Below are 21521 nucleotides of genomic sequence, written 5' to 3' on the forward strand. Positions count from 1 at the left end.
CGGGTGTGTTTTTCTTGGGAGAAGTTAATTTTTTTCAGTAACTATGTGTGATTATAGGTTCCCAGAGAAAAACCTGGCTCAATTAGATATGGCTGGTATATAGGTTGGCTGTAAATTCGAATGTGGTCTGAAAGAGCAAACTAAATTCCCCTCTCTGCCCCAGTAATGCTAAAGCCTGAAGGGTGACATGGGCTCAAGGCCCATGTTAGGAAAATGTGCAGTTGTCCCTCACTTGACTAACGAGAAAGAATAATATCAATATCTTTTGCAGACCTTTACATGTAGGGTTTTCCTTGCATGTTTCTTTCACTTTTTTTTCCCCCTACCTTGTATCTCTGGTCTAGTAAAGGAGTGTGTAGGTTGTAACTATCTAAAAATGCAAGACTGAAATATAACATGCTTTAAATACACACGTCACAGTTTTTGAATTCTGTATCTGATACCTGATTAACATTTCTATAAGCTGTAAAATTGCTCATTTAAGTGTCTGAAATGCTGTGGAACTTTTAAATCTAGTATAGGAATGTTTTCCTCTTGACTGATCTGTTGGTCCATTTTTGAGCATAATGGATGTCAGTGTTCAGTTTTAATTGATGATCTGACTTGTGAAACATACTTGATATCCTGATCTTTTCTTGGACTACATTGGACAAAAATGACTGCATTAGTCCTCTTGTATGAATATGTACAAAAATAGCAGTGGTTAGAATAGAAAGTAAAATTCCCTTAATGTAAAACACAGCTGACTGGCTCATTGAGGATGGCAGCTGAAAGAAAAGGTGCAAGAGTCTTCCCTGGTGCTGTCAGAATATGCAGGTGGATGAAGTTCATGAAAATGTAAAATGCAGGTTGATAGTTATGGCTTTGTATGGTTTGTTTAATATTCAAGTTCAAACTGTGAAGGGCTTTGAGCAGGTGGTGGCAGCTGCATCTGTGCTGTGTGTCTCTGGTACCCTTACAGTGAGTCTGAGGCACAAATGCTGTGTGGCTAGTTGTGGTTCTGTGGGAGCACTGGCCAGGCACAAGTCTGAAATAGCCCTTTGCTGATTGAAACACACTATCAAATAAACCAAATTGAGCAACTCAGTGGGGGTAATGTGGGCAGACTTCCTGCAGACCTTCCTATCCTGATGGGCAGATTTTTCTCTGTCCTCTAGTTTGTGTGATGTTGCCCTTATATTTCTTCTTGTGGGCTCACCATGTACTCAGGGTTGTACCCAGGAGCTGGGCAGCACCAAGCAGTCATTTCTTCTGATGAGTCTTGTAGACTTCTGAGTCAAAACTCTTTTTAAATTTAATTTTATTTTATTTTTTTTTAGTATAACTCCCAGCGAAGACTGTTAAAGCTGGTGTTATTCAGTCGTTTTGAAAAAAAACTTCAGCATTTATAAGCAAGTAGAGGCAAAAGCAGCATGTTCTTATTGAAGCAGTAGGCATTTAGCTGAAACAATCCTTTTTCCTCTGTTTTATTGCCTGCCTCACTTTGCTTTTACTCAATACATCTTCCCGTTGACATGGAAAAATGACATATATGTTACTTTTTTATTGCTACTTACCAGGCAAGGGGATGCTAAAACACACTGAGAGATAAATGATGCTCCCAGTATGCATCTTTTCCTCAATCTAATGTGCTCTCATGTTTTAATAATATATAGACATATACTTCCACTCTGTGCAAGAAGGGTTAGAGGCAGAGGAAGTAAGATGTTTATCTGTCATAGTGACACTATAGCCTGTCTATGGAAAACTGCCTAACCTGGATGCATGTTTGTCAGTCTCTTCCAAGCACATGAACTGTATCTAACTGGTGTTAATAGAATCCAGTGCAGCCTGGTCTTCTGAATTACTTGGAAGTCCAACAACTTGAATATCAGCTGTCAGTTTGTTGTAAGTTCAATGCCTGGTCTTTGGCAAGACAACCTCATCTGTGAAAAGGAGGCTGTGGTTCGTGTTTTCTTTCTGAAGAGCTTTGAGACTTATGGATCAGAGGTGGTATGTGAAAGGATAAGGTTATGTGATTGCACATGCAGAAACTGTACTGAAGCCTGGTTCCCAGGAGACAGAAGAGCCCTTCTTGAGATGAGCTTTGTCATTTGCGGGAAATGTAAACCTTTATTTTGTGTTTGATGTTCATTAACTCTTCCATACACTCTCAGTTATTGCTAGTGCAGTGGAATTGGCCCTTGGAGACAGCACACTGTAATCTTCATTCCTGATCTCTTACTCAGGAAAAGAGACTCAGGGATGTCTCTTACTGGGAATGGCATAAACTGCAGGAAAAGATAATCAGGCTAATGAAGAATGGAACTTTGCTTGTTGGGTGGTTTTGGGTTTTTTTTTTGTTTGTTTCTGTGGTTTGTTTTTACTTGCACTCAAGAAAAGCAAGCCAGTTTAACTGATTTCTACCAGATGAATGAGCCATTGAAATCTGTACAGTGGAGATTTTTTGGTGGTATTGGTTTTTTTTTGTTTGTTTAGGTTTTATTTATTCCCACTTTTTTCACAGTTAAAATAACACTGTTCCTAATAATACTGCAGAGCTCAGGCATATGAAGCACTTCACTTAGTGTGGTGCTGGCTGCTTGCCCTCCAATGTTATCAGGGCAGAAACCTCACCAGCAATGAGCCACTAATTGCCAGATAGAACATCAAGCAAAAAACATTCTGGAATCCACCAAGACACTTGGTTCCACAGTAATTGTATCATCAATTAATTTGATGTTATAAGAAGGTAGTGGGTTTACAGTGTTACTTCTGCTGAAACCATAATTTTCTTCAAAGTTGATTTATAAAGTACAGATTCTAGGTTCACATTAAATCTTAAAAGCAAATCAGAGTATATGTTTATGTACTTTTATTTTATGTGATATCCTGTTAATTTTCAGTCTGAACTATGTGAATCCTAAGGAGTCTTTCAGATTCTGGCAGACTGATCTAAACCACCAGCAGTTTGGAAATCTGCATGCACAATGTTTGTTTATATTTTCTGCTAGGGCTATCCTGTATTTTGATTATTTTCATATTTCAGTACAGCAAGACTTGCAGTTTTCTGTGAGAAAGACCAGTGTCTAATACACTGGAGACTGCTGTCCTGTGCAGTAGGATAGCTTTCATTTTGTTCATGTCATGAGACCCACAGTGGAATAACTGTTGCAGGAACATGCAAAGCTACCTTTCCACAAGGCCTAAGAATAGTGTCTTCCATAGAGTCCCCTCAGCTTCTGAATCATGTCATGGGAAAGGTAGCAGAACTTTATTTAGGAGCTTAGGAGGCAGTCAGGCTGATTTTTGTAGGTTTTTGTCTTTTTTTTTTTAAAAAAAACAACTTACTGTATGAATCAAATGTTTATCTCCATAACAGTGCCTCATTTTCTACACAGATGTCATTAATATTTCACTCTGTTATTGTGAAACCACTGAATTAGTGCTTATCCAGGTTGGCAGAGGAGGTCACTGTATGGAGTCAAAAATTCGATTTGTTAGTTAGAGCACAATATCAGATTACTCAACTGAATTGAGAAGATCTCAGACCAGGTGGAACGAAGACAGGCCACAAGGGAATGCATGGTGATTCAATATTTTTGGTGGGTTTTGTTTTTATATTTTTCAAGTAAACATGAAACTTTAATGTGCATGAACAAACTATGTTCTCATTAAATGCTGCCCTCGTTACTTTTACTGGAATGAGCATGTTTAATGCATAGACTGGCAACCCACATGTCTACTTTACCATATGATAAAGTTGATTTATGGTGTGTAATGGTGTTGCTCTGTAGAAAAATTTTAATTACTCTGTATTTTACGTGATTTCCCATTATGGGAGATCAGCTCCAAGGTATAAAGCCTACAGAAATTTTTCCAAAGAATGGTAATGTTAAGAGACTGTTTATCTTTAAAATAAATTGTACGTCTATCCCAAAAACCTTTTTGACTGGAGAAAATATGGCCAGCCAGTACTGTGTCAGACCTCATTACACAGAACAGGGCTGTAGCTTGTCCAATAGGTTTTACAAGTCAACTCTTCACCTTGGCAGAGTTCAGTAAGGGCAAGATGAAATCCTTTATGTGGGTGTGATAGACTGGGCTCACCTTCTTCTCTATTCCTACTGCTTCTGAGCAAACTCCCAAATTCATTGTGCTGGACTCCTTTGTGTCAGAGCAAATACTTCTCGTCAAAGGGAAATGTTGTGTACAATTTATTTCACTGATTTTTTTCAGTAGGAGACAAGCATTCAGGCCATGTGGATAATGTACCTTCCAGTGACAGGAAATGGTGGTGCACAAATCTGGCCCCTGTCACACAGTCCTAAATGCAGGTAGTACTAGATGTATGTTCAACAGATACCCAGTAATTACTGCTTTCAGTGCAAGGCACAGCACTCTTGAATGTTGCCTTTCCTTTCATGTACTTTTGTGTTAAACCATTAAAAAAACCCCCAACAAAACAACTCAGTCTGTACAGTTTGAACACAGTGATAATTAAGCATTAACCACATTTGATATGCCTTACCTTTTTAAACCAAGCTCTGTGAGAGGAAGTTTCTCCTTTAACAGACAAAATTTTTTTTGCATCAAGTAAATGTGGTAGAATGCTCAAGTGCTTGCTTTGGAAGTACTGATATCCAGTATATTGGTATTAATAATCAAGTATTGGCAAAAGGACATACAGTTTGGATGTTGCCTTGATTTCCTTACATTGGGGCAGAGATGAATGTAGTTTCTTCTACCGAATCAGTTTTGCTTTACCTTGCAATTTTTTTTTTAACAAGAAAAGTTTCCTTCTTTTTTTTTTTTTTTTTTCTGTAAGGATGGTGGCAGGCAATGCCTTTGTTTGCCACTTCCCCTTTTACTCAGAAATTAACTTGAGTGTTAGTGCCTGCTGTGATACAGCTGTGCTGGACAAAGTACCTGCCATGAGGTACATGGCTCTGCCAGGCCCTGTAGTGACCATACTGAGCATTCTCCCAAGCTGTTTGAATGTCACCATCAAACTAAAGGCCAGCTTTTGCACTGATAAAAATGGGGAGGTTTCAGTTGATGATGATGTATTCTAACCAGCAATAAACCTTGCTGATAAAGTATGTCTGTTCTGCTATTACTGTTCTAAATTTCCAGCCTGTTTTGCCTGACAGACCAGCCCAGGCAAATAAGAATGTGCAATACCAAAGTATTTTTGTCAAAGGAATGACGAGTTTGTGTTCAAACACTTAAAATGGGGACAGTAGTTGGTGAAATATTTGGCAGTGGGAGAAATTAAATGCTGCAGCCTTAATGCCTGATGCAGTGTGTCTGTGTGTGTTTTCAGACACTGTTGCTTACCATAGGAAGCTGTGATCAAAACTGCTCTGTGCTCTGTCTCAAAGCAAATGAGCAAGTGGTCTTGTGGGGCAAAAAGATGGAATGCTCTGGCTTTGTGGGATTTACTGAATTCTTAATAAACTTGAGGAAGAGAGGAGATGTGGGTTTTGCAGTTAGTTTGTGGTTCTAAATAAGCACATAAACTTCTGACAAGCTGTAGTTGCTCTAAGCAGGATTTTTGGCATTGAACATTTCTCTTATTTGGCTGGAAAACAAAACAAAACTCGGTTGTTAATGAGGCAACATTAGTGCGTTTATCTTTGCAGCTCTTTAGAATTAACAAATCAACATGAAGCCCCTTAAAAACTGTAAATTAATCTGCAGGACAGTAAAATGGAGCATCGTCAGAGATGGTGCATTGCAGCTCTGCCTTTAGGAGAGGCAGCTTATTTAACCAAGACGTGATGTTACTTTTTTGAAGAATCCACAGCCAAACAGCATTAAAACCAGGCTCTCAGCTTATACTGAAGTGATTTTTTTCAGTAATCCCTCCCCATCGCGGCAGCCTCCCCTGGCATTCAGCGGGAGTTCTTGTGCCGATGATGTCATCGCTCAGTCTCCCCGCCGCTACCAGGGGACACGACCGGGCTCTCGTCATGCACTGGCAACTGCCTCTGCTCACATTTTCTGCTGAAGCCAGGCTGCATTTGCTCTTCTGCGGTGCATTTGCTCAGTTTGATTTGCCAGGGTTTTAAATATATTGTGTTTGTAGGGACATACCTCTGATTATATAGAGAAAGTGAAGGCTGCTGTGACTGACAGGGGAACTGAACAGTTTTTTCACCAGGCATGTAACATGTTTGATTTTGGTACCGTATTTATAAACGTGCTGTATTTTAACTGGGTGATCTCATTGCCTGTGTGGAAGAGAGGTTATAAAGACATGCTGAAGTCTTCATGCCTAGTGAAAAACATGGCCTCGGTAGCTCAAGGAAAAAAATGCATTTATCACTGATAGAATTGTTGAACTAGAGCCATATGTAAAGACATGAGAGGGAAGTAGATGTAGAAACACTAGACTAAATGGGGCTAAATTAATTTTAAATTAATAGATTTTTTTTAAAATACATTTTGAACTGGAAAAAAAAATCTGTGTTGCACTTGGTTGCCTGAAACATCACTAGGTGTGTCTGTGTGTCTGAGTCAAACACACTGACAGTTGGACAGTGTTTGTAATAACAAACTGTGCTGGTCATGGTAATGGAATATATTTGTGTGGTGTGTAAAAATCCTTGCTACATGAACATGATCAAAAACAAGGAAGGACACAATTAAGTTTCCCTGAGTAATCTTAGCTCAGCCTTGGGCAGACAACATTAATATTTTTTCTCCCAAGGATTCCTTATCTTCCATAATGGTCATGCTGGGGATTTAAGGGGTGGGTTTTGTGTGCAACACAAAAAGTGTCTAGTGTACTCTGAGTAATTTCATAGTGAGAAGGGAAGAAGGGACAAATCTTAAGTGCATATGCAGTGCCCTAAGAACTGTAAGTATGAAGTACAGTTTCCTTTTCTTGTTCATGACCCAGCTTAGATCTGTGTGTATATGCCAGACTTGCAGGGGAAATGCATTCCCCATTTCTTCACTTCACTGGTATCACCTTCCCCCACCCAAGGAATTCCATACCTGAGCTATTTTGCCTTCAGATTCTCACAGATGAATGTAGGAAGCTGTTTTCTCTATAGGTAGAACAAACATTAAAACCTGTAAAATAATATATGCCTTTTGCTGAGTCTATGGCAATGTGAACCACTACAAATTGAGCTGGCACACTGCAGGTGAAGCAGCAACAAAAAATCATTGTCAAATTCAGATCATATTTCACAGATAAAGAGACTTTGGGTTTTGGGTTGTTAAGGAGGGTGGAGAGAGAATAAAGCTTTTTTTAAAAGGAGTAGTTAATGTTGGTGCTTGTCTGTCTTTTAGGTACATACATCATGACAACTGCCCTGGTGCCCCTCCTGGAAAAAGCAACTGATGCCAGAGTGGTGAGTCTGTGATGCTGTTTAAAAGGGGTGTTTTACTATTTTTACCTTCTGGCTTGTAACAGCAGTTCTCTGACCATCCTGGTAATGCAGGATTACTTACAATGCTATAAGGATCTCTAAAATCCTCTTGGATTTTGCTAACAACAACCTCCTGCTCTAAGGCAAAGCTCCTGCTTGCTGCTCTCAACCCTTCATTGGAAATCAGAGTAAAATAATTCATTTGGGAACTTGCCCTCATAGATTCCCTAGGGCAAGTCAGCTCCTGCAGCAGAGTGCAAAATATGTACAACAGGAATATAGGCTTAAAAGAACTTTATAGACCTTGGTGTAAAATAAGACAGCAGGTACATTTTTAAAAATGAAATTTCCCAAGTTTTGTATGGCTTCTAATTAGCTTTGGTAAGTGCTAAACATACAAACTACAAATAGTGCTATTCTGCTATTTTCTTTCTCCCCATTACTTTCCAAAAGGAAGAAGCACAAAATTCCTGAAATGAATCAACATCACTTTGAATGAAAATCCCTTCTTAAAAACCTTATGTATCTTTCATTGCATCTCCAGTTATGCTCTGCTCCTGAGCATAAGCATAATGCAAAGAGTATGCAGAGGAATCTTGCTCTGTAGGGACTTCCAGCTATGGCCTGAAGACTACATTGCATGCATGAGTGCATCTGTGGGGAGTTCCTGGTTTTGCTTTTCATTCATTTGTTTTTCATTCATTTCATTACAGATCACTGTCTCTTCTGGGGGCATGCTAGTTCAAAAATTAAACGTGTCTGACTTGCAGTCAGAAAGTGGGCCATTTGATGGAACCATGGTGTATGCACAGAACAAGGTACAGCCCATGGGATTGAAAACAAAGCCCAGCCCTTCTTTGCTAGGCAGCTCCTACCATCTGCTTTGCAACAAGCCTGTTGGTTACTGTTGCTTTCCCATCGCATCCAACCCATATGCAGATGCACTGGCAGTAATCTTCAGGAGTATGATGGCATGCCCTTAGGAGTGCATACGTCTTGCATGGAGGAGAGCATGGCTAGACTTTGATTTGATATGAGAGAAGTCCCAAGGGGAAGCACTGTCTTAAGCTGATGAGCCCTGTCTGCCTGCTTAGTTCTTGCCCACAGTCTGCAGCAAATAGACATGGTCAGTAAAAGCAGTGCAGCTGCTTTAAAAGTAAATTTGTAGCCAGGGTATGGATGGCAATGACTGTGGAAGTCTCTGTTGAAATTATCCAATAAATCCAGCCAGGATGAGCAAGGGTATGTTTCTGCTGTAGATAAATGCTCTGGTATTTATGGCACATTTGATGTAGTTTATTTCCCTGGGAACTCATTTGGTGGACAGGCTGTTGAATGCGGTGCTAGCGTGGCTCTTACTGCTCTATCCTAGAGACAGCAAGTTGTCCTGACAGAACAGTGGGCAAAGGCTCACAGAAATATCCATTTCTCCGTGATGCACCCCGGCTGGGCAGACACTCCAGGTAACATCTGCTTCACACTCTGCCAAATTTTTTTTCTTGTCAGGATTAGTTTAAAAGCAAAGAAAATTGAAACTTCCTAGTATATTTTTCCAACAGGTGCAGTAATTTCTTTTCTCCAAACTGGTGCTTGAAGTAGTTTTATATCCCCTTGGTGGCTCTTTTCTGCACAGTGTCTGCTAGCTGTGTATATCTAGAGAATAATAATGGGCAGTGAATGCTTCCAGCCCTGCACAAGTGCACAGCAGAGACACAGTTCTTTAAGGTAACCTTTAAGTTACATTTGTAGTGGAACTGTTAAACACACAGATGGAGCTTCTGCCTCTGTAAGTACCAATGTGCAGACACTGGGAATTTGTGAGGGCATGTAAGAGAATGCACCACTGTGCAAGCCCTCTGCTCTTCCTCTAACCATTTACTGCTGTTGAGAAGCAGTGTTGTCTTTGAGCTGCAGCTGTTCTCCAGTGACTGTGCCTGAGCAGGTGGGCCAGCATCAGTCATGCACTATGCATGTTGTATTCCCCAATGTTTCCAGCCCCCAGTGCCCAAGCTTGGGATGCAGAATAGCATTACATCTCTAGGTCTTTTATAGGGTTGCAGTTTCCCAAATTTGCTTTTGACAACAGAAGCATTTACCCTGGCTACTTTATGCTTGAAAATAGCCCTTTCCAACTAAATATCCTGGTATTTCTTTTTCTTTAAAATACATTTATTTTTGCACTTCCTTTGCAGATTTCAAACTTAATGAACCATAAAGTTATCCCACCTTAAAGTTCAAAGACTCTCCAACCCCCAAAAATAAACACCTACATTGGATGGGCCCACAGTCACCATCTGTTGGACAAAATAAAATGAAACCAGAGTTTAGACAGGAAGTAAGCAATTTTTAAATACAGTGCTGCAACTGGTTTCCTAAAACTGGTGAGAAAAGAAGAGCTAAAAATCCCATTACAATACTGCTTTTTGGAATTTCTGTTTTCTCCGTGTTTGTCATCTTTACAGTTTGGAATGGAATTGGCAAAGGAACCTCTTACAGATCCTGTTGTCAGTTATGTCCCTGTAGTTTGACCCAAACAAACAAGTGATGGATCATCTGGCAGCTTAGTGCTATTCTCCCACAAGCCATCCTACTCCCAGATAGAGGGAAATACTCATTTTCTTCCATAAGCTCCAGAGATGCCTCTTCTCCTCCCTACACACAAAATGGCAATTTGAAGCTGGTTTGGTGGGATATTTTTTGGGGTGAGAGTTTGGTTTGGGTTTTTTTGTGTGTGTGTGTATGAGTGAAAAAAGCCTTGCATGGCAGGCCACCATTCCATTGTTATCCTTTCCAGCTGTGAGGTCGTCCATGCCCGATTTCTACGAGAGGATGAAGAACTCTCTGCGCACAGAGGCCCAGGGAGCCGACACCGTCCTGTGGTTGGCAGTGTCAGCTGAAGCAACAAAGCTGCCCAGTGGCTTGTTCTTCCAAGGTAAGGAGCAGTGTCTCACAGTGCACAGACGGGAGACTCCCAGCCTGCCTGAGCTTAGGATCCCTGTCTGGCGTGGAAGGGGATTAAGGCTGCACCAGACAGCTTGTGCAAAGGATAAAGCATACCTCAAAGCTGTTTCAAGTCTAAATGTTCAAGTGAGCATTGTGTTAAGTTGTTATATTCCTGATTTTGTCCTCTAAAGTAGCTGATAGAGACTTCAAAGCATTTCTTTAGGGAGGGTTGGGGATTTTTGTAATGAAAATGGCTGCTTGTAGGACTGTGCCAAGGGAAGGTGAATCACAGCAGTCAAACAGCATCTTTTATGATGCTAGGAAATGAGCATCTTTCTCACACAGCACTGGGAGTTGGCTCCACTTTGACAGGTTCTTCTTCCTATTGTTCCATGCTCGCTAAAACTGCCAGTTCCCTCTTTCTCTAACACTGGGCAAAGACTTGAGCACAGTGGCATTTTTGGCACTGTGAGCTTAGGCTCTGCCCTACTTTTCCATTCCCTTTCTTTTCTCCCAGGCAAATGACTGGCATCTTTGTAGGAGCAGCTGGAAGCAAGGATGCCTCAATGGTAATGCAGATCAGTCCAGAAAGAGGAAGCTCAGGGTAATTACTTACCAGAAGCTTAGTGCTTCTGTTGGATGTGGCACTCTAATCCTAATTCACCAAATTTCTATATGGAGAATGCAGGAAGCTCAGACTTTTCCCTTCTGTCCCACAGAGAGTCACACAGGGTTGCTGACTGATACTTAAATGGACATTTTTCATGTCAGCATGCAGTACATGTGGAAACCCCACATCCCAGCTGGTCAGCTTTCTTTGTAGAACCAGGCTTTGCCTTTCTTTTACTCCAGTCACTTTCTTCTGGTCCTAATGCTTCTGCTCAGTTGTTTTTTCTGTTTTTTTTCATAATTTCACGAGGCTCTTCCCTTTGGCCTTTTTCTACCCCCAGCTTTGGTAAACAGGGAACATGCCCTGCCTCTTTAGCTAAAGCTACTGACTTTTAAGAGCTTTGGTCCTGATAAGACTGCTCTTAGAACTGCAAAAGAAGTTCTGAATCTATGTCTTGTGCTTATCAAATAGTGGTGAAGTCAGTTATTTCTTGCTCCTACAGCCTTTTGGAAGCCAGAGCTTAGTATGGGCACTCTTCAGGCCGTTTCAGTGAAGGGTTTGGGGTGCAGGGGCACTTTGCCACAAACCCCACACTTCTGATCCTAGGCAACCATTTTCCAAATCAGTCACAGTTTCACTCAATTTTCTGCATTGTCCTCTTTTGTTCCCTCTGAGAGCAAACCAAAGCCAGCTTTTTTTTTTTTTCTTTTGTTTCCCTGAGAAAATAATAAAGGGAAGTGAGAACATGACTAGTACTACCAGAATTCTCTGCTAAAATAGATCAAAAATGCTTAAGAGAGACCTGTTTTCCAAAGACTAGAAGCATCTTCTCTGTGATGCTGAACTTGGCTTTCATACCTAGTTCCCAAACTTTAGCACAGGCTACTGGAAGCACTATGGCAAGGTGGGAAGCTATTCATAATCAGTGATGGAGAAGGGAACATTCCTCTCTCTCTCCTCAGTTTTCCATGAGCAGAAGTTATGTGGTGTGTGCAGTCAGGTAAACATTTGCTCTAAAGAGAGCAAATACCTCTGCTCTCCTGGGAAGCCTAGTGGCAGCCTGATAGGTTTTCAGGGAAATCTGCTTCCCAGGGTTGCAGCCGCTTGTTCTTTTTGTCTCAGCTGGCTGCTGTGAAGTTGGGCTTGCTAAGTAGATTTAACAGTGCTGCACTAGTGCTCTGACTATTGTTCCACAGACACCTGACAGCATTGTCATAAGGCTCCCTGGCTCTAGACACCATTTCTTTGGGAGGGGAGGATCCCTTAGAGTGGATGGTGGTAACAGCTGTATTTACAGAGTGAGTGACAGGCGTGAGATTTGGAAAACCAAGCAAAGCATCAAACTGAGCAAACTTGGTTGGATACGTGTCACTTATGGTGGCTGAGCAATAAGCCCAAGTTCCTTTGCATTTAGAATTTAACTATTGTTTCTAAGGATGAAAGTAAGCATTTTAAGATTGAAAATAATCCTAACTACAAAGTCCCAGCTGGGGATTTGTACAGTACTAGAAAGATTATCCAGGAGGCAAGGAAAAATGTTGTTTCAAGTGCAAGATCATCCTCTGCCTGCAACAACAAACTCCAGCTATTGCTCTTTGCCTGCAGGTGCTGCACTAGTGACAGGCATAACCCCACAAGGAAGCCTTCCTTTTCCTTAACTGTCCCCAGCTGCAAATGGGAGCTTGCTGCACAGTCCAGATCTTACTGTGCTACAGAAAAATCATTCTAGTTCCAAAATACAAACTGAATTGGTTTAAATTTTGGTTTAGAAGATATGCTTAACTAGCATTATTTACAGTTACCTAGAAGGTTAATTTTCCTGGCTTCAAGACCATGAGGTATGTTTAGGCAGTACAGAGTTTATCAGAAAAACCTCCTTTCTGCTATAAGAGAGTTAAATGTACCCATAAGGTTGTTTTTTCTCTTCTTTTCTTCCAGACAGGCAACCAGTCCCCACACACTTACCCCTAGCATATACCCACAGTCCACCAGAGGATGAAGAGAAACTAATGGAGGCGCTGGAAGAGTTCTCCCAGAAGTTTAAATCTGTTTCTCCAGGAATTTAGTGTCTCTGCTGACACAGTGTCACCACAAATCTTCTAATTACACAGTAATCTGCAGTTGAGGGGAAGTAGGATGCCATAGGCCTGTTAAAAATGAATTAGGTTCAGGTGTTCTCATAATGAGACGGTAGAGTGGCACCTGTGTAATTTTCCTCTGCTGCCAAGTCTCTCCCATTGTGAATATGCAGCTGCTGCCTCAATACACACTAAGGTTGTGTTCTTTGGATTGGAAGAAAAATTGAGAGACATTAAAATAAGCCCTGAGACTTTGTAAAGTTACCGAGAATAATTTAAAACGCTCAGCACAGAGAAATGCAGAGGAGTGTTCTTTCAGTAGCCTTCGTGAAGGACTTCAGGAAAGAAGTGGGGATGTTTTACACAACTTTTAACTGCTGTATTTGACAGGTTGGTGGCTTCCTTCACTGCATGAGGGTGATTGGGCTCAAGCATGTAACTGGGAATGCAGAAACTCTCTTGCAGAGCCTGCTTAGTTTAAAGGGAAGGATTCCTCATGGCCTTTAGTTTCTATAAATTAGTGCTGGTATGCAGAAGTGATCTGCTTCCTCATGTTTAAACAGCAAGAATTTAGGAACGCTGCCAAATGCCTTCCACATTACTTTATGGAGCCAGGGCTAAATATTATCCCATTTATGTCAAAATACCATGAAGTAGGAGGTTTCAACACAACACACCCAGACATGGCTGGATCCAGCAGAGAAATGGCTGCATGACTGTAGGCACAAAAAGAAACAACATGCTAAGGTGTATCTGCTTGCCATTTCTGTGAGAAATTAAAAGGGGGAATTGTTTTATCTTTGTGAATGGATTAAGAGGGGAAGGGAGCACTGGTGTGGCACAGGTTTTAGAGGAGAATCCACCTCCTGATGCGAGGCTTGTATTTTGTCTGGATGTGTTTACTTCCAGACACAGAGGACAGAATTCATCCTGCCTGATCTGCGGACATTTGAATTTCCCACCGAGTTTCTCACTGTAAATCAGTAGAGGGGAAAATGGGCTTTTTCACAGGGATTTACTGGATCTAGTTTAAGAAGCACCACCTACAGTGCTGCATCTTTCTAAGAGTGCTGAAGACAATCAGCTCAGACTAAGACTTTCTGTTGGGACTCATTTTGTCTTAATTATTTCAGATTTACTGCAAAGCCAAGACTATTATTAACAAAGGTAACACCTTTTCTTCTGAACTGAGTGTGTTTATTAACCAACTGCCTCCAGAACCCAGCCAAGTTGCTGCACTGTTTCACATGTGGCTCACACCATTGTGGTAGGACCAAGGCCCTAATCACAAATACAACACAGATGTTCTTGAGCTCTCTGCAGTGACTGGCAGCTAAAGACTGCTGATGGACAGAGGAGAGCTCCTTCTGCCTGCTTTACGTAATTTAGTTTCTTCCTGGCTGATGGTGTTTCCTCATTATTCAAAGATCTCCTATTAAGTATCAGTTTAAGAAAAAACCTGCTTTTTTCAGCCTATTGTCAATCTCCTTAGATGTAAAGACTTTACTGTCAGAGAGGCTCTGAGAAAAATTCTCCCATGATAAGCAGTGCTGAGACAAGTCAGGCTGTCACTGCTCCTCCTGAAGAGGCTGGGTCAGCATTCAAGTTATTTGCCTCATTTATAAACTTAACTCCTTCTTGCACTACAGTGAAAGAAAACAACAGCAAGGCTTGTACAGAGGTTTATTTCCTGCAAATCTGGTATTAACATTTTCTATGGTTTCAGCTGTTAAATACAGTTACCCAAAACAAGAGCATTGCTGGAAGCATATATACTAACTACATTTCTTAACCCAATAGCTGCAAGGCTAATAAAAACATTTGCATTATTTAGTATTTACATCAATTTGCTTCTCAGCTGTGCAGTACAGAAGAAAAGTTTAATGACTGGTATTTAAATAGTTCATAAAAGTAAAAACTGTCCACTATATATGTATATATTTAACATATTTTAGTCCACATTCTGCACTAGTGTATTTGAATAGCCTATATTTTTCATTTTGTGTCACAGCTTAAAAATGAAGGCGAAGTTAGAAAACTGCTTTATTCAAAGTTTGGTCACAGTGTCAGAGTAACATACTATGGTTTAAGAGCACTTCTGATTTAAAAAGAACTAAACCACAGGAACAGCAAGTAGAAACAAAGTCCAGAGTGTCACACACTTTGGTATTATGGTCCTGCTGAGGCTTTATTTCAGCCCGATTCCACGAGAGCAAACATGGCATGTGGCTGCAAGCCAGCGAGAGGATCTGTCTAATGCAATCCAGAATTACTTGCACCTTCATGTAAGTGAATACATTTACAGACTCACAGATTATGCTGAGTCAGAAGGGCCCCACAAGGATCACGGTATCCAGCTCCTGGCTCTGTGCAAGACATCCCAAGAGTCACACCATGTGCCTGAGAGCACTGTCCAAATGCTTCTTGAACTATGGCAGGCTTAGTGCTGTGACCACTTCCCTGGGGAGCTGTTCCAGTGCCCAACCAAGGTCAAGATCCTTTTCCTGGTATCCAACCTAAACCTCCTGACACAGCCTCAGGCCATTCCTTTGGGCCCTGTCACTGGTCACCCCAGAGATCAGTGCCTGCCCCTCCTCTTCGCCTCACAAGGAAGTTGTAGACTGTGATTAGGTCTCCCCTCAGTCTCCTCTTCCACTTTAAAACTTCATGAACAAAATAAAAACAGCATCCAGTGACAGATGACCAGAAGATGAAGGTGGCACAGGTCCTTGTTAAGCAGTGCACACTGGGAGTTTGAGAGCACACCTGGGTCATGGGAATGGAATGACAAGCACAGCAGCTGCTCTTGCCACCCTTCCCAGTCCAGGCACAGCCCAACACTTCTTGTGGCAGCTTTGAGGCTTTTATGACTGACCTCACTCTGATGGCTTCATATTTTTCTTCATTTTGTGAAGTCACCTAGTTGGGAAGTTTTTGCTCTCAGGGATCTTGCACCACAGAGCACATGTGGAGTTGGTCATTTCCCTACATCCTAATGGAAAGGCACAGCCCATTATCAGTGCAGCAGGACTGACTGCAGTGATGTAGGGGCCACTGCAACTTCTCTTTTTGTCTTGGATGAAAATTTTAGGAGACCAATGTAACAGGTATCAAACAATTTTGTAAACGACATTTTGTCTTTAGTTTCGTTTCTGGGTCATCTTTATTCATTGTTAAAAAAACCTCAATAAACTAAATCAACCTGCTGTTAATTAAAGGTGTAAAAAATTGTTTGTTTGCCTTTGAATGGGGACACTCCCATAAATACCTCACAATTTTGGAGTAAACTGCAAATACCAGTTGTTGGCATTTGCAGTAACACACACTCCAGCTTCTGTGTTTTACTCAGTGGGAGCAAGGTTTGAGCAGGGCCACCCCTTTCCTTTCCTGTTAAACAAGGCTCAGGTGGGATTTTGAATATGCACTGCCTGGGCTCAAAGGGAGTTCTGCTATATCCTGCATTATAGCCTGATAAGTCAGTCCTGCAGACCTCAATGTAAATAAATTTATTTGGTGGGGGGATAGTCCCAGCCATTTCAATTGTCAGTACAAGCACTAGTTTGTATTTTTGTAATGACAAAGCCTTTCTAAAAGCCATGACACTTGAAGCAGTACTAGTTTTCCTCAGCTTGGTGAGTGGAGAGTGAACATGGAGTTAGTCTTTCAGGGAACAACCTGATGGAACAGTGGAGGAGGGCAGCTATGAAGCAGTTCAATCTGTGAGCTCCTCTGTGTATTACTCTCACCCTCCCTGCAAAAATAAAGCACCCCATCTCATGACACTGGATCATACTTATCTAAAACTAGTGCTGGTCAACATCCACCCACAGTCATTTTAGATAGGCAGTTTCCACTCTGGCAGAGCACAGCTTGCATCTTCCTGAGCTCAACTCACAGTGTTTCTTGTTTGTCTCAGGTTCCATCTCTTGTTTTGTTAGGAGAGGTAATTCTGGGCACATTGGAGCAGACCCAGCGACTGATTACAGGAGATAATTTTAAAATGCAACTAAGATGACTTGAAAATTCTGTATTCCTGCAGTCACCCAAAAAGCATGGATCTAGACAATGAGAGAAAGAAGGCTTTGAAAAGGCACCGAATCTGACGGGGAGCAAGTGCAAAAAAAACCACTTCTGGGACTAAAAGTATCAAATCCAAGAACTTCAGTTTGTGAAGTAGGTCAGCATTTGTGTTCCTCTCTCTAGAGGGAGCCATCAGATAAAGAAAAATGATGTATTTCTCTGAAGGAAATGTGTTTTTTCTCAAAACAAAAGCTAATGCTCAGCTTTATGAAGGGGCACAGTGTCAGCCTGGTCAAAGGTCTTCAGCAGGACAGGTTTCTGCCCTGCTTCCAGGAGAAACAACTCAAACCTTTGCTGTACTGGCAGTGCCATTTCACAGATAAAAATATTGTCCAAATGGGAAGAGTGGTAAAACCTGCACTTGTGCAAACTGCAGGGAGAGAGGTCCCAGGAAGTGTCATTTTCTTTGATGGTTACAAATCTTGAGCATCTTCTCTTTACTTTTCAGTTCAGAATCCACAATCCACAGGGAGCCTTGGACTGATGCACAAAATCATGCAATTCCTCTGCTGCCCAGACACCATTTCCTTTGGGCTGATCACCCTGTGCCAGGCACTCAGGGCAAGAATTTGTCCAGGCAAAAGACACGTCCATGCAACAGCTGTCAGTTTTATGACAATTCACAGAACAGACAGGTGAATGATTCCAGTCAAAACTCAATAAACCAAATTCCTCATTACACGCATAGAGAAGGAAAAGAAATAGCCAAAAGCTGACAGAAATTAATTTAGTGGGGTTAAGATACCACAATTTATTCAGCTACATCAGAGACACTTTTTTTACATAATGGAACAGTACTGGAAAATGTAACAATGTAGTTGGTAGAAAAGATGGTCAAATTGTTGAGCAGCATTCGTATAAAACACTGACCAGAACAAAAGCCAGCAGGAGCTTTTTTTTTTTTTCATATAAAATTCCTCCAATCAAAAAGACAGCAAAGCCCATGAGGTATTGGTCGGTATGACAACTTACCAAGCAGAGTCAGAAACAAGGCTCAGCCTTTGGAAAGCTAAACCACAGCCAAAACTAGTGCTAATGACAAAGATGTAGCAAGGAAGTTTGTGAATTTGTTTATTAGTGAAAATTTCTTAATTACTTGGCTGTGGCAACTCCACAGAATTTTCTTGGGTCAGGACAAAATAGGGGCATTAGCAATGGGTTTTTCACATCTGAAGGAAGCCCTGACATGTGGTAAAATTAAGTATAAAGGTGATAAACCCTTTAATAAATTCAGCTTATTTAAGATCTAAAGAACAAATAACTGGAGAGACTATCTTCATAAGGCCTGACACCTCTACTGTACCATCTCAGTAGTAATGTGTCTCTTCCCCAAACTCTTAATATCCAAGTGCTTATGCATTTAATGCAGTCCTGAAAAAACTACTTGAGGTAGATAAATATTATTTGGCAATTGAACTAAAGAACAAGAAATGGAAGTTAAATCTCCATAGATTGGAACAACTCTATGTTCCTTGTGGCTTCTGGATCTGGACCATGGCTGCTGGCTGGCTTACAGGACTGGGATGGGGGTTAGGTTTGGCTTTATACAGCTCTGATGAATAAAGAGACTATACTGTATCATATATCATTTCATTACTATATCATTTCTATACTGTAGATGCTTTTTGTTTTGGTTTGGTTTTTTAGGTTTTGTTTGTATGCTGATATTCTTTCTTGGTATCCCCTCTGCATAGATTTTGCCAGGACTGTGCTCTCTTGTTTTCATTTTGGTTTGAGTTCAACGTCCCTACTTGGCAGCAATTTCAACTGAACTCAATCTCTTTCTATTCTGAGCAGTACAATATGTCCTGCAGCAAACAAAATTTCAGAGATGGCCAAAGACTGGACACAAGGGAAAATCCCCAAACTGGGAAAATGCAATGAAAAGTCACATGTGATCACACAAAGTTAATCTCAAATCCCAGAACTTCAAGTTATTGGCAAACTAAGGACTTTTTTTTTTTTCTTCTGAGGAGCAAAGATTTCCTGCCAACATTCACAAGATGAAATTTTGAAGAGAAAAATCTCTGTCTTCCTCAACATTACGTAACAGGTCATCACTGAAGGGACCCAGCACATCAATGCATCCTGAAAAAAGGATCAAGTTGTTAATGTTGCATTTCTAAGTCCTAATTGAAAATATCCCATGTGCTCAATGTGGTCTCCTGGAAAAGACACGGCCTGTAAAACCCCACATTGTAGCCCTATTTCCTGTGTGCTACAAAACAGAACTTTGATTGCTAGCATGCAAATCCTGTTTGGAACAGCAAGGCCAGGCATAGGTAATATTTGCCAATTTGTTAGTAACTAATTTGGTAGTAGTTTGGATTTAAGGAAAGATAGTTATTTTTTTCCTTCTCTAAGCAATAAAGTAGACACAGGCATTAAGTGGAGTTTGAATCACAGAATGGCTGAGGTGGGAAAGAACCTTCAAAGGTCATCTGGTCCTGCCTCAAGCAGGGTCACCTAGAGGTGGTTGCCCAGGGTCATGTCCAGTTGGGTTTTCTCCAAAGATGGAGAACCCACAAACTACCTGCCTGGCCAGTCTGTGCCCATTCTCAGTCACCCTTGCAGTAAAAATTGTTTCCTGATGTTCAGAGGACATCTGTGTTTCTGTTTGTGCCCATTGCCTCTGGCCCTGTCACTGGACACCAGTGCATTCTCTTTGTACCCTCCCTTCAGGCACTTATACACACTGATGAGATCCCTCTGAGCCTTCTTTTCTTCAAGATTAACAGTCCCACTTCTCCCAGATATGCTCCAGTACCTTTCACCATCTCAGTGGCCCTTTGCTGGACTCCATACAGTAGTTTCATTTCCCCCACTCAGAGGGAACACATCCCTCCCTTCCCCAGTGGTGGAGAAGCCCAAGCCACCCTCAGGCAACGTGCAGTAACCTCTCCTGAGGTACTAAGAGCCCACATGCTGACATTCAGGTGATGGCCTCAAGTTCAGGAGGACAGAGCAGGGAGGTCACCTGGGCTTGGCTGCAAAAAGCAGTTGCAGGCAAGGGTGCTCACAGCTGAGCACACCAATGTCACTGCTCAGGATTGTCCTCTGGCACACTGGCTGACTTGTAGTCCTATCACTGCTCTGTTTCAACATCTAACCATGATGTGAAGTAGGATGGGAGGACCATCAATGCTACATTGCAAGCAGATGCCCACGATCTTTTCCCTTGACTTAAATGTTTTCAGCTTAAAAAGACTGAAGATTGCCCCACCTGGGACACAAGTGACTCTAGCAAGCTACTCAGGCACTGTGTATGTGACCAGCACCTGTCTAAGCCCTACAGACACTGCTTATTTTTAAACCAAGAATAGCAGGCAGATGCTCTGGAGGACACTTCCCACAAGGAAGCACCAGCTAAGGGAGAAATGAAAATTACCTTTTCTGATGTGCAGAACAGAGGGAGTTAGCAATGTTTGCGTGCCCCTTGTCACAGCATGTGGTATCACTCAAAGCTACTGCCCTTCAGCAGCCCCAGGGAAAGGAGGCTTGGCTTCATTTAAGAGTGTGTGTAGGTATGTGGCACTGCATAGTTTACACCTGTATCAAAACACCCCCTCCTCCCATCCTCCAATAGTGCAATTCCTAAAAATAGCTCAGATTTGCTATTCAGCAAGTAAAATGGAAAAAAAAGGACCAGGCAACAGAGATCCCTTTTTGTATGCATCTAGCAGACAGAAAAAACTGAGATTGCTACTCTAACACAGCAGAAGAGGAAGGGAGGCATTTTAACTCTCCCAGTGTCAATCCTTCTTGTTTCATTTGGAAAGTAAAAGAATTATAGAATTAGATGCATCTATTTTCACTTCATAATCTCTACATTACAGCTCCTGAGGGCATTGCAAAGGGATAAATTTTCCTTCCCCCCTCAGCTTCACTTGCAGTTTATATAATTTTCTAAGCCCAGAGCAGTTTGTCCTGAGACTGCAAGATAAGATGTTTAGCTTAAATCCAGATAACCCTGCAGGTCATTCAGTGAGAAAGAACAACTAGGAAAATTCTGCAAAACAGTTTTGCATACCCCACAGCCACATACAAGCAACACTGAAACCACGGCTCCTTGGAAGACAAGGGGGAAATGGCCACGAGTTTACTGCAGAACAGTCCAAACAAGTCATTCTCAAATGTAGTCTCCTTTGGAATCAGTTCTTCACCTTTGTTTGCACGTTACACATTCAGGAGTGGGTGCTGACCCAGGGGCAGATCCTCAGCTTGCTGACTCCATCACTGTGAGCACAATTCATGCTGGAGTCCCAGCCTTGGTGCCACTGCTGCCTCCTCAGGAACCGAGCACTAAACGGCAATTTAAATTCACTCCGGTGCGCCCGTGCTTCTGTCACCGTGAGATGCATTCCCTGCACAGCACAAGTCAGGTCTCTGGCCAAAAGGCCCTGAGCCCAAGGGAACATGCAACACCACAGTCCAGCAAAGCTTTGC

The 21521-nt window shown here is 41.7% G+C and overlaps 1 protein-coding gene across 3 annotated transcripts in view; it reads left to right on the forward strand.

Moving 5' to 3' along the window:
* DHRS12 (dehydrogenase/reductase 12) overlaps positions 1-16225 on the forward strand; it is a 29252-nt gene extending 13027 nt beyond the window's left edge. For all 3 annotated transcript variants that reach the window (XM_059838974.1, XM_059838976.1, XM_059838975.1), the window contains 5 exons: positions 7285-7346; positions 8078-8182; positions 8737-8827; positions 10159-10296; positions 12856-16225. In XM_059838974.1, coding sequence (XP_059694957.1) covers positions 7285-7346; positions 8078-8182; positions 8737-8827; positions 10159-10296; positions 12856-12983 — 524 coding nt within the window. In that variant the 3' untranslated portion in view covers positions 12984-16225. The remainder of the gene's footprint in view (positions 1-7284; positions 7347-8077; positions 8183-8736; positions 8828-10158; positions 10297-12855) is intronic.
* Positions 16226-21521: the final 5296 nt, after the last annotated feature.

Source organism: Haemorhous mexicanus, chromosome 2 (genome assembly GCF_027477595.1).
Source record: "Haemorhous mexicanus isolate bHaeMex1 chromosome 2, bHaeMex1.pri, whole genome shotgun sequence".
NCBI lineage: Eukaryota > Metazoa > Chordata > Aves > Passeriformes > Fringillidae > Haemorhous > Haemorhous mexicanus.